Genomic DNA, 13,667 nt, shown 5'->3' on the forward strand with positions numbered 1-13,667 from the left:
CTAACATTTTTCCGTACATTCTAAGTACGCTATCTGCTATTCCAATGTCCAAGGGCTAAAAATCATATCCATAGTCCAGAAAATACAAGTTATCTTTCAAAACAAGAGTAGGAATCACGTTTTTTTTTTTTAAAAAAAAGGAGAAGTTTGCAGTGATAAAAAAATCTTATCTGAGAACCCTATAGACCCACATTGAGCTGGACAACTTGTACACATTGATTCTACTTAGCAATATTGATTGCTAATCGACAAGTAGCTCCCATTATACGTATTGTGACCACCTTTTTGTCCTATATATATATGAATGAAAAAATATCAAATTATATTATTTTTATTTATTCAACAGTTAAATTATATTTATATATTATTAAAGATTGTATGTGTTAAATTTTATCAAAATTAAATAACAACAAAAAAATAATCAAATTATTTATATTTTAATTTATTTTAAAAATTTTATATTACGACGATTTTAATATATATTAACAAGATAATAAATAATTTTAAAATAATATAAAATTATACGTATTCAATTTTATTGTTCAATTGAGATTTTTTGTTTGTACTGGGCCCAACTTTACCTACTAATGCCTCAGATTTTTACACATTCGGCAAGCTTATGCTCCTATATAAAGATCGTATTATTCTAATGTGATATTCACCACAGACTGTTTTTCTTCCACCTCTTGGTCATAGGCCAAAATGGTGTCACCACATCTAATTCTATACATAACTCTTCCCATGCTTTTGTTGTTCTTCTACCAATATCGCAGAGCGTTCAAGAACTCAACCCTTCCACCTGGTCCTAGAGGCCTTCCCATAATAGGGAATCTTCATCAGCTAAATAGTTCTTCTCTTTATCTGCAACTATGGCAACTCTCAAAGAAATACGGTCCTCTATTTTCTCTTCAATTAGGTTTAAGACCAGCCATAGTTGTTTCCTCCCATAAATTGGCCAGAGAGGCATTGAAAGACAACGACCTTGAGTTTAGTGGACGACCTAAATTACTTGGCCAGCAGAAACTGTCCTACAATGGGTTAGAGATGATATTTTCCCCATATGGTGAGTTTTGGAGACAAATTAGAAAAATTTGTGTTGTCCATGTCCTTAGCTCAAGACGTGTCTCAAGATTTTCCTCAATAAGAAACTTTGAGGTCAAGCAAATGATTAAAAGAATATCCTTGCACGCCTCATCTTCAAAAGTTACAAATTTGAATGAAGTGCTAATGTCTCTTACTAGCACTATTATATGTAGAATTGCCTTTGGGAGAAGCTATGAAGATGAAGAAACCGAAAGGAGTAAGTTCCATGGTATGCTAAATGAGTGTCAAGCCATGTGGGGAACCTTGTTTATCTCAGATTATATTCCTTTCTTGGGTTGGATTGATAAACTGAGGGGACTGCATGCACGTCTTGAACGGAATTTCAAGGAGTTGGATGAGTTCTACCAAGAAGTTATTGATGAACACATGAATCCTAATAGAAAGACCACAAAGAATGAGGATATAACAGATGTGTTGCTTCAACTGAAGATGCAGCGTTTGTATTCCATAGATCTCACAAATGATCACATCAAAGCGGTGCTCATGGTTTGTATTCTTTCCCTTTCCGGCCTTTACATTTAGGACATGTTTGTTATAGTTTTTATTTTTTGAAAAAAGTATCTAACTAAATTGGTTGAAAGTAAAATATATGAATTATTATAAACATTTTAGTATCCATCTTCAATTCCTACATTTAAAAAAATTTAGTTTGTAAAATCTTCATGCCACAAAGTAAAAGTTTTAGCATGAGATCTGAACTAATTTATTATAAACATTTTAGTATCCATCTTCAATTTAAGGTTTTAGCATGAGATCTGAACTAATTTATTACAAACTAAAAAGTAAAAAAGTAAAAGTTTTTCCTCACAAAGGCAAGTCATCCAATTTTTATTTTTTATATTTTTTTTCGAAATCTATTTTCGACTAATTATGAACTGCTGATTTCCTTCTGCAGGACATGCTTGTGGCAGCAACGGATACAACTTCAACCACAACAGTGTGGGCTATGGTTGCTCTACTAAAGAATCCAAGAGTAATGAAGAAAGTTCAAGAAGAAATTAGGACTTTGGGAGGTAAAAAAGATTTTCTAGATGAAGATGATATTCAGAAATTTCCCTATTTCAAGGCTGTGATAAAAGAGACACTGAGACTGTATCTACCAGCACCGTTGCTGGTGCAAAGAGAAACAAATGAAGCATGTATTATAGATGGTTATGAAATTCCAGCAAAAACAATAGTCTATGTGAATGCTTGGGCTATCCATAGAGACCCTAAGGTTTGGAAAGACCCAGATGAGTTTTTACCCGAGAGGTTCTTAGATAATACTATAGATTTTCGAGGCCAAGATTTTGAGTTAATTCCATTTGGTGCTGGTCGTAGAATATGCCCTGGCATGCCTATGGCAATTGCTTCATTGGATCTTATTCTTGCTAATCTTCTTAATTCTTTTAATTGGGAATTGCCAGCAGGAATGACAAAAGAAGACATTGATACTGAAATGTTGCCAGGACTTAGTCAGCATAAGAAGAACCCTCTTTATGTTTTGGCCAAGTGTAGAATCTAAAATTATGATTAATGAAAAATGTACTGATTCTGTTTGTACCCTGCCCATAAGAATATAAGATAGGTAAATAAGGGTAGGTCGATGTTATCTCTTAGTGCACTCTACTTTTACCCTTTTCATTGTGTGCTTCCTTTCCATATTACTTTTTATATATTTTAAGTTTCAAAAATAATTTAACACATTAATGATACATGATACATATGTTCAACTCTACATTTTATTACATCCAAACAATTGGAAATCCAACCAAGACAAGACAAACCTAGGACTTACACCTAGTATATCATTCAATAGTTTGCAACATCATGTGCAACATGAATTATCATTCTACCCTCAAAATCATTTTTAACCATACACAAGAAATACTTAAAGAATTTCATAGAGATGCTATCACTAATTGCTAGTAATAATATTTAGTTTTTGATTTTATATATATATATATATATATATATATATATATATATATATATAAATTATAACAATCATAATAATAACAACAATGATGATGATAAAAAAAAAATAATTTTAATATTTGGGTTTGATGCAAATTGATGCGTAAAATATGTTCGTTAAGGGAAAATGCATCTTACATGTAGTTACAGTGGACTCACTACTAGAAAATACACTTTCAACATCGGTTATTTAGAACATTCTGCATCGGTTCTAAAATCGATGTTGAAAGTGACGATGTTGAATGTATGAATGTTAACATCGGTTTTGGAGAACCGATGTTAACATACATATGACAACATCGATTCTCCAAATACCCGATGTTAAACACAATGAACAACAGCAAAAAAAGTGTAGGCATGATGAACGTTGACATCGGTTTTCCAGTAAAACCAATGTAAATATGTTAGTTTAACATCGATTTTCTAGAAAAACCGATGTTAATATATGCCCTTAACATCGGTTTTGCTAGAAAACCGATGTCAACGTTGATGATGCATACACTTATTTGGTGTAGTTCTTTGTGTATAACATCGGTTAATTATAAATAACCGATGTTAATATTCAAATATTCACATCGGTTATTGATAATTAACCGATGTTAATGTACACTAGTTAACATCGGTTTTCTACAGATAACCGATGTTAAATTACAAACGCTGACATCGGTTATACACAAAAAATCGATGTTAATATACAAACGTTAACATCGGTTTTCTATTATAACCGATGTTGGTTATGATATTAACATCGGTTTTTGTTAATAACCGATGTTGTTTTCAAATATTTTTTTTATATATACTTTCTGTTTTTACAGTAAACCCAAAATTGTACCTGTCAAATGCAATTTCAGAAGGCCCAATTCACAGCAAATAAACATTTTATTCTGCTTTCAAACAGTTTTAATGATAATAAACATCAAATAATTGATTTATATATTATAAAGAACTATCAACAAATGAATTGAATGTTCATGTTACATAGAAAATGTAAAAAATGTAAAAAATGTTAAAAAATGTCCCTAAATCTTAGGCCTGATCTCTAATTCGGAGATAAAACTATGCCCACTGGATCCGCAATGCTTTTAATCTCTCAGGCTCCAATGGTCAAGGGTCGTTAAAATACTGCATGATTAAATAAATCATATTAAGTTAATAATGTAATACAAATTATAAATAAATCGATTTTCTTTGAAATAAACTTACCGCTTCCCAATTATTTGTAAAAGTTCCTAAAATGATGGTGGACATCCAGTGCATGACATAGTAGCCGCACTCAGTAGTTCCTTTTTGTCTATTACACTAAATACATAATGAAATTTGCATATTAATTAAACAACTAGTATACAGACACATAAAGAAATATATATAAGTAGAAGTTTTATGTAAATGACGTACCTTGACGACAATCCACCTAGCAGGAGCCTTTGATTTAGGCTGTGGAGCATCATCAAGACCCTTGATAGCACTGTTCCATATGAGTAACAATTAAAAACTGGTGTTGTACGTTGAGGTATTACAATGCAAATGTATTGAAAACAACACTAACCTATTAATAATCCCCTTAAGGTAGTTGTCTGGCCTGTTATGCAATGAACAAAACCAGACAACTAAGTGTTCCTTAGGCAGGATGACCACCATCTGCCAGTGTCCGCTGCAGTGGAACCTAAAATGGGTTAGTACATTAGTAAACATTAATTAAATTTTGTTATTTTGTGACTTACCCATTTAGGTAGGCTCCAAGATACACATTGCTTTGTGAACTCTGCATCCAACTCTTTATGTAACTTTCAGATTCAAATTGCGATTGCCCAGACCTCTGAATGGACTGAGGCTCGAGGAATCCATAGATATCAGAATTCCCCGCTCGCATACATGTTTCAGTGAGATTCCTGTTTATGTTAAGTCAAAGTTAAATATTTATGAATTGAAAGCCATAACTTAGGTAAATAAAAGCCTTTTATATAAAGACTTACAGAATCCACAACTGTAACACTGATATGCTGAGACATTGACCACCGTGTGCGATTTTGGAGAGGTCTTCGTGCTTTATGTACAGGGGGAAATCTGGATTAACGACCCCGAACACGGTGGCATCCCATCTAACCTGATAAGGCCTCAAGAAAAGCTTTGGGATGGTCAATGTCATCAGATAAAGCGGATCATCGACCTCCGGATCGGGCTTCGGAGGTGGTTTTGGCGGAGACACAGCTACCTGTTCATGAAACAAAGTTAAATAGCCTAATTTGAAAAGAAGAAACATATAGTAAGGACAATAAGTACCTGCTGTGATAAAGACTTGACCAGATGTGTCGGCCAAGCAAGGAAGGTGTGAAGTGCCTGCCCCACTAAGGAAACCTCATCAGTGGGTACAGGAACTGGAACATCTGCATCTCTAACCTCCTATACACTCACCTTTACTTGGCCAGGCAACAAAGGAGTGTTATGAACAACAATGGATCCCTCATAAACTCTCCCAATGGCAACCAGGTGTGCAGGATCTGCTTCTATGTACAAGCCGCACCTGTCAGAGTCACCGGTCTCAGGATCGTTTCTTGAGGGATCAACACAACTCCCCTTTGTGCTCACTCGAGGACCGGAGGGACCAGGACCAACCACAGGCTCAGGAGGCACTGCAACTCCCTGAGATTGCATCTGCGACTGAAGGTGGCTAAAGGATGCCATGACCTGCCTCGTCACTTTCTCTGTGATGGACTCCTCTAGCTGGTCCCTGATCTGCTGGGTCAGCTGCTGTAATTCGTCAGGAGGCAGGGAGGAAGCGCTGTGGGATGTCCATGGAGCCGATACAAAGTATTGCTTGATGGTGACACCGGCTCCAGCAGCACGAACACGTCCAGGGTGCTCTGGATGTCCAATAGCAGCGGCCAGAACATCTTGACGTCCATGGGGGACGAACGATCCCTGTGTGGCCTGCTCCTCAAACGAATCCTGCACAGAAAACACACAGTGGTACATGGCATTCTCAAAATATTCAAACATAATTGTAATGGTTAGTTGAACATGACTTACAATCTTCTCAGCGATTTCCTTTGCGGCCTCAGTCGTCATCTCCCCTGTCTTCTTTGTGCGGGCCATCTTCCACTTCACGTGGCGTCTGACCGGGGATGGAGGGTCGATGACGTCATCAACGCTTCCTGACTGTGCAGCTTCCTGCATCTTCTTCTTGGTCTTCTCAGCCAGGAGCTTCTGCTCCAAATAATCATAACCCCCACGAGACAAAACGTGGGGGGCAGTATTGTGCTTCTGGATGGCATGTGCCTTCACGCGCACATCCTGAAAAAATTAAACAATAATGTTTGAAATGGATAGAATGAAGTATAACAACATCATGTTTAATATGAAAAACAACTTAAATGGCAAAGGAACATACCTCCCAAGAAGGGTCTCTGCGAGTCTGGCAAAACTGGGCCCACTTTTCCTTGCTGATGCCGTATTTGTCTCAGACAGTGTCCTCGACACCGTCCTGATTGGTTGCAAGGGCCCATTTCCTCGTGAGGTCTGATTTAAACTGCCTCCATCTCTCCCACACGGCCTGTAGTAACTTCCTTTTCGTCCTACTGTCAGAAGCCTCTGGGATATCAAATTCCGCCTGACAACATGAAACAAAGTTTATTTGTTACAATAATGAAATTTTTTGGCTATTAATTACACACAATCAAATAAGAAAAGAGAAATACCTGAATATCCTCCCAAATCAGGTCTTTCTGAGCAGTAGGGACCTCCTTCCAATTCTCGTAGGTGATGTCCACCTTATCACGTGCCACAATCCCCAAATATGTTCTTAATTTCTTCTTGTGGGGACCGTCGGCCTTCCCTGTAGTAGGATCAACATGCACCACTGGTCTCTCAACACCAGGTGGTCTAGTGGACAACGATCGTAGGCATGAGGCTTTGCGTGTCCGCTTCACGGCAGACGTCGAAGCCGATGCGTCCGAAGTAGGAGGAGGAGGAGGAGGAGAAGGAGGAGAAGGAGGAGGAGGAGGAGGAGGAGGAGTAGAGGTAGGTTGAGAACCCATGATCTTTTATACAATAACATACAAAATTGGATTAATGAAAAGAGGATTAGTGATAAGTTTTTTTTGGAAGGCAAAAGTATAAGATTATTAAACAAAACCCCACCACATAAGGAGACAAGACAAATTAACCAAAGGACTCTGAAAGATAGGTAGTTGTGATTTTTAATTGTGATTTCATCCATGTTTTCTTTGATATTGATTTTCTTAGGACTTCATCCATGTTTTGACAGCATTTGATTTTCTTTTTTGCAGAAAAGAAAGAGGGGAACGAGCAACAATTCGAAGGTTGTACATTCAGGAACTAAAGAATTCAAAATAGCTAGTAATAAGAGGGATTTGTTTTTGGGATTTTCTGAGCACCAAGAGCGGCTACGCAAGAAGCTTGCACTTGAGGAGGGAAGGATATTTGCAGCTAATGAACAACTTTCTTAACTATTTGTCCTTCAGATTTTACTGTTTATTTTTCTTATATGTAAATATAAATAATATAAGGTTATGCCATAGGGACATGGTCATTTTTACCCCTAACAATCTTACACAGTAAATATAGACCATGTTTTTACGCCATACCCTTATACCATTTATATTTACAAATTAGAAAAAAGAAACAGTAAAATCTTAAGGACAAATAGTTAAGAAACTTGTTCATTAGCTGCAAATATCCTTCCCTCCTCAAGTGCAAACTTCTTGCGTAGCCGACTTGGTGCTCAGAAAATCCCAAAAACAAATCCCTCTTATGACTAGCTATTTTGAATTCTTTAGTTCCTGAATGTACAACCTTCAAATTGTTGCTCGTTCCCCTCTTTGAGAATGAGGAGGATCTTCATAGGACTTCATCCAGCTGATGTTTGTCGGCAGTTTCATCATCCACCACCCTTTTCTTCTGTGCCTTCTCACGTTCATTGTTGTTAAACCCATATTTATGCCTTCTTCCCTTCATGTCTTGTTTGATCACAACTTTAGCTGAATCTCCCATCTTCAGCATAGTTTAATCTCCTGTCTTATTGTCCAATGCCAAATTTTGATGGCATGTATCTCTTTTGTTCGTATGTTCTACTGCTTCAGCTTCACAATGCATAGAGCAATCAGAATTTTCGAGTCATCACCAAAGGCTTCTGCATCAGCGTTGACACTCTCCACCCTCTTTGGTTTATGCTTCTGTGTTTTCTTCCATGCTTCCTCCTTATAATTTTCAGATTTATTGGAGGTCCCACTAGAAGGATCAGCACCAATCCGTGCCTGTTCCTCCTCTACCAGCTCAATATCTTTCCTTTCACCTTTGCTTTTGAAAACTACACTGTAATTTACAAAACAAAAGTTGAAAGGAAAGATATTGACTTGATAGACGAGGAAGAAGCACAGATTGGTGGTGATCGTGCTAGTGCAACCTCGAATAAAGCTGAGATTTATAACGAGGAGGCACGGAAGAAAACACAGAAGCATAAACCAAAGAGGGTGGAGAGTGTCAATGCTGATGCAGAAGCCTTTGGTGATCACTCGGAAATTCTGATTGCTCTATGCATTGTGAAGCTGAAGCAGTAGAACATACGAACAAAAGAGATACAGGCCATCAAAATTTGGCATTGGACAATAAGACAGGAGATTCAACTATGTTGAAGATGGGAGATTCAGCTAAAGTTGTGATAAAACAAGACATGAAGGGAAGAGAGCATAAATATGGGTTTAACAACAATGAACGTGAGAAGCCAGAGAAGAAAAGGGTGGTGGATGATGAAACTGGCGACAAACATGAGCTGGATGAAGTCCTAAGGAGGCAAATTGAAACAAAAAAACCATGCCTTAATAAGAGAAAAATGTAGTTGTCACTTACTAGGTTTGGTGACCTTTGTCTCTGCAAAAAATTACATTAGCCGATGTTAATCAATTCTCCTTCATCATGATCATTTCGATTTGCATGAACATCGTCAGCTTCTTCTTCTCCGACAGCGTTACCAGTGATTTGAGCAGTCAAAGGACTAACATAGGTGTCCATGTATGAATCATCATCTTCTACATTAACACCAACTATTTTGCCCTGCAGAACCACGCACCACCTTTCATCACAAGGGTCTTGCACGTAAAATACTTGTCTAGCTTGTTTTGCCATGATGTAAGGGTCATTGTGGTAACCAAGTTTCTTTAGATCTACCAGGGTAAATCCTATATCATCGGTGCGCACACCGGTGTTGCTGTCAACCCATTTACATTTGAAAACACATACTGTAAATTTCACATAATTAAGCTCCCAAATTTCATCAATGAACCCAAAGTAAGGGATGGAAGCTACACAGGGATTCGCATCATTGACACTTGCAAAGTGTTGAGATTCAGCCCTTAGGGTGACCCCGCTGTTCTGTATTGTACTTTTGTCATCTTGTGCTTTTGTGTAAAATGAATACCTGTTTATGTCGTATCCTTGCCAGGTTATAACATTTCTTTTAGGCCCATCTGCTAGTTTTCTTAATGTTTCTGAAGCATTCTCATCTGCAAAGATTGTATCTTTAAACCAATCACAGAAAGTTTTGTTATGCTTTTTCAACGCCCAATTCTTTGACATTTTTGGATTATTCTGTTTGACTAAAGCTTCATGCTTAACTATGTATGGCAAAACTTCATTACTGTTGTTCAAGACATACAAGTGAGTTTGTAACAAATCTTCTACACTTGGAGTGATCACCTGCAGTCCTCTTGAACCCTTACCACCTACTCTGTCATCATGCCGACACTCAGGAAGCCCAACAGCTTTAGCCTTCTCTAAGTATTCTGAACAAAATTCAATGGCTTCTTCTGCAATGTACCTCTCAACAATAGATGCTTCCGGACGATATAGATTCTTTGTATACCCTTTTAAGATCTTCATGTATCGCTCAACCGGGTACATCCACCGTAGATAAACAGGACCACAACATTTGATTTCTCTGACCAGATGCACAATCAAGTGAATCATGATGTCAAAGAAAGCAGGGGGAAAATACATCTCCAACTGGCACAGTATAATTGTGGCCTCATTTTCCAACTCATCAAACATTACTGGATCAATCACTTTGCTACATATAGCATGGAAGAAAAAGCACAGGCGAGTTATCGTGAACCTGACTTTGTTTGGCAAGATGTCTCGTATAGCCACGACTAACAATTGTTGCATGAGCACGTGACAATCGTGAGACTTTAACCCTACAAGCTTAAGCTCCTTCAACTGCACAAGGCTCTTAATATTTGAAGAGTATCCTTGTGGAACCTTCACCCGATGAAGACACTGACAAAAACTTATCTTCTCCTTCTTGAACAAAGTATGGCAGGCTGGGGGCATGTAAATTTTCTTCCCATCAGACCTTGGATGCAACTGTGATCTTATACCCATATCAGCTAGATCTTGACGGGTATTCAAGCCATCCTTCGTCTTGCCTTGAATGTTAAGGAGCGTCCCAATCACACTGTCACAAACATTTTTCTCCACATGCATAACATCAATACAATGTCTAACGTCAAGATCACACCAATACGGAAGATCAAAGAAAATGGACCTCTTCTTCCATATGCAACTCTGACTTTTATCCTTCTTTTGGGTCTTCCCAAATACAGTGTTCAGGTGTTGAACCCGCTGATACCTGCTCACCAGTGAACGGTATCGGCGCAATATCATGCTCTTGACTTCCATTAAAAGCTTTTCTCAGTCGTCTGTAAGGATGATTGGGTGTTAGAAAGCGGCGATGCCTACTGTAGACTGTTTTTCTCCCATGTTTCAGTTGTATGTAACTTGTATTTTCTTCACAGATGGGGCATGCATGATGACCCTTAACACTGTAACCGCTGAGATTTCCATATGCTGGAAAGTCATTAATGGTACAAAAAAGCATTGCACGCATTTCAAACGTCTCCTTGCGAAACGCATCAAACACTACAACCCCCTCGTCCCACAACTTTCTCAGATCTTCAACCAACGGACTTAGATAAACGTCAATGTCATTTCCTGGCTGTCTTGGGCCCGATATCATCATAGACAACATCATGTATTTTCGCTTCATGCACAACCAAAGAGGCAAATTGTAAATTACTAGCAGAACTGGCCATGAACTGTGTTGAGTGCTTAAGGTGCCATATGGATTCATTCCATCACTGGCTAGTCCAAGTCTAAGATTTCTTGGCTCATTCCCGAAATCCGGATACAAACCATCAATCTTCTTCCACTGGGAGCAATCAGCCGGATGACGGACCATTCCATCAGAAATCCTTCCATTTGCATGCCATGTAAGGTCTTTTGCGTCGTCCTCGTTAGCAAACAGACGCTTAAACCTTGGAATGATTGGAAGATACCACAAAACCTTCGCTGGGGGGCCCTTGTTGGAGTTTTCATCAGAATTGCTTTCCTCTTCATCCTTCCCTTTGTACCGTGAAATCCCACAGACAGGGCATTTGGACATTTCTTGGAATTCATGCCTGTACAGTATGCAATCATTGGGGCAAGCATGAATCTTCTGATACTCCATACCCATGGGACACAATATCTTCTTCGCCTTATAGTAACTTTTAGGCAATGTGTTGTCCTCTGGAAGCAGATTGTGCACTACCTAAAGCAGTGAGGTGAAACTTTTGTCACTCCACCCATACCTGGCCTTCACATTAACCAGACTTAACACAGCAGACAACAGGGTTAAGGAATTCTTGCACCCTGCATACAAAGGCTTCTTAGAATCACTCTGCAATCCTTCATACACAGGGGCGTGTGCTTGCTGGAAAGACTCTTGTCCAAGGTCATGAATCATGTCCTCTAACCGATCTCCCATTTCTACATCAAACGGTTCAGATTGGGACCCACTCTGCATGTCTGTCACTTCACCATGCCATATCCACGTCGTGTAATTCTTCTTAATCCCATCACACAATAGATGGTCCCGTATGTCATCGAGTAATTGTCGTCTTCCATTCAAACAGTTGATGCAAGGACAATAATATTTTCCTTCTTCATTCGGTCGACCTCTTTCTGAAGCAAATTGCAAGAACTGTTCGACGCCATCCTCATATTCTGGGCTCATGCGACTTGCATTCATCCAACTTTGATCCATCTACACAATTCCATGCATGAAATTCTCACTTTTTTATTTATAGGTGTGGCCCTATCCCATTTAGGAAAAGTGTCTTTTATGTTAGCTTCAATCGTCAAGGTTACCATTATTTACAAAAATTTGACTAAATTTCGGCAGCATTTCGCATTGGTCTCCAAGTACACGACATGACATCGGTCAAATGAATTTCCCGATAATCAAGTATGCACTCGAAGAACAACTTGAAATGCAGTGAACCGAAATTTAATCAAATTAATGAAAATAATAATAACCTTCACGAATGAATCTAACATAAAAATACCAGTCTCCCCAAACTGTCCAAACGGACAATTCAAGACTAAATACAATGGCTAATGCAAACTGTCCGCAAGAGTCATTGCATTCAGTCTCAAACGGGAATCTAAGGTTCACTCACCATGAACAACAATTGTTTATATAGCAAATTACACTGATCACATACAAGAACATACAAAAGGTCAAATTCAATTACAGACAAATATAGACATCAGCAGTTGTTTATGTGTGTGTGTGTGTGTGTGTATGGCTGTGTGTGTGTGTGTCTGTTTCTGTGTGTGTGTGTGTGTGTGTGTGTGTGTGTGTGTTTCTGTGTGTGTGTGTGGCTGTGGCTGTGTGTGTGTGGGTGTGTGTGTGGGTGTGTGGCTGTGTGTGTGTATGTGTGTGTCTGTGTTTTTGTGTGTCTATGTTTCTGTTTGTGTGTGTGTGGGTTTCTGTGTGTGTGGGTTTCTGTGTGTGTGTGTGTGTGTGTGTGTTTCTGTGTGTGTGTGTGGCTGTGTGTGTGTGTGGCTGTGTGTGTGTGTGTCTGTGTTTTTGTGTGTCTATGTTTCTGTCTGTGTGTGTGTGTGTGTGTGTGTATGGCTGTGTGTGTGTGTGGGTTTCTGGCTGTGTGTGTGTGTGTGTGTGTGTGTGTATGGCTGTGTGTGTGTGTGTGTGTGTGTGTGGCTGTGGTTGTGTGTGTGTTTGTGGGTGTGTGTGGGTGTGTGGCTATGTGTGTGTGTCTGTGTTTTTGTGTGTCTATGTTTCTGTCTGTGTGTGTGTGTTTCTGTGTGTGTGTGTGTGTGTGTTTCTGTGTGTGTGTGTGTGTGTGTGTGTGTTTCTGTGTGTATGTGTTTCTGTGTGTATGTGTTTCTGTGTGTGTGTGTGTGTTTTTGTGTGTTGGTGTGTTTGTGTGTGTGTCTGTGTTTGTGTGTGTGGGTGTGTTTTTGTGTGTGTGTGTGTGTCTGTGTGTGTGTTGAAGAACCTGCCCCAAGACACAACAGACACTTGTGCATACAGGATGCTGTTGTTGCTGCTGCATACAGGATGTTGCTGCTGCTGTACCGAATTTCTGATCAACAGAAACAAATCATTATGAATATGGGGAATAACACCAATGGAGGATGGGAGTGGAAGCTATCTTGGAGGAGGGCTCTTTTTGATAGTGAAATTCAAATGGCAGATAATTTCCTTGGAGAACTATCACAACAGCAGATTCAACCAAATACGGAGGATA

The 13,667-nt window shown here is 38.8% G+C and overlaps 1 protein-coding gene across 1 annotated transcript; it reads left to right on the plus strand.

The window, feature by feature from the left end:
- Nucleotides 1-656: 656 nt before the first annotated feature.
- LOC100800236 (cytochrome P450 71A1) lies at nt 657-2,727 on the plus strand. Its single transcript, XM_003521923.4, has 2 exons — nt 657-1,590; nt 2,000-2,727. The coding sequence occupies exons 1-2, from the start codon at nt 703-705 to the stop codon at nt 2,606-2,608; spliced, it is 1,497 nt and encodes a 498-aa protein (XP_003521971.1). The 5' UTR covers nt 657-702; the 3' UTR covers nt 2,609-2,727.
- Nucleotides 2,728-13,667: the final 10,940 nt, after the last annotated feature.

This window comes from Glycine max, chromosome 3 (genome assembly GCF_000004515.6).
Source record: "Glycine max cultivar Williams 82 chromosome 3, Glycine_max_v4.0, whole genome shotgun sequence".
Taxonomy (NCBI): domain Eukaryota; kingdom Viridiplantae; phylum Streptophyta; class Magnoliopsida; order Fabales; family Fabaceae; genus Glycine; species Glycine max.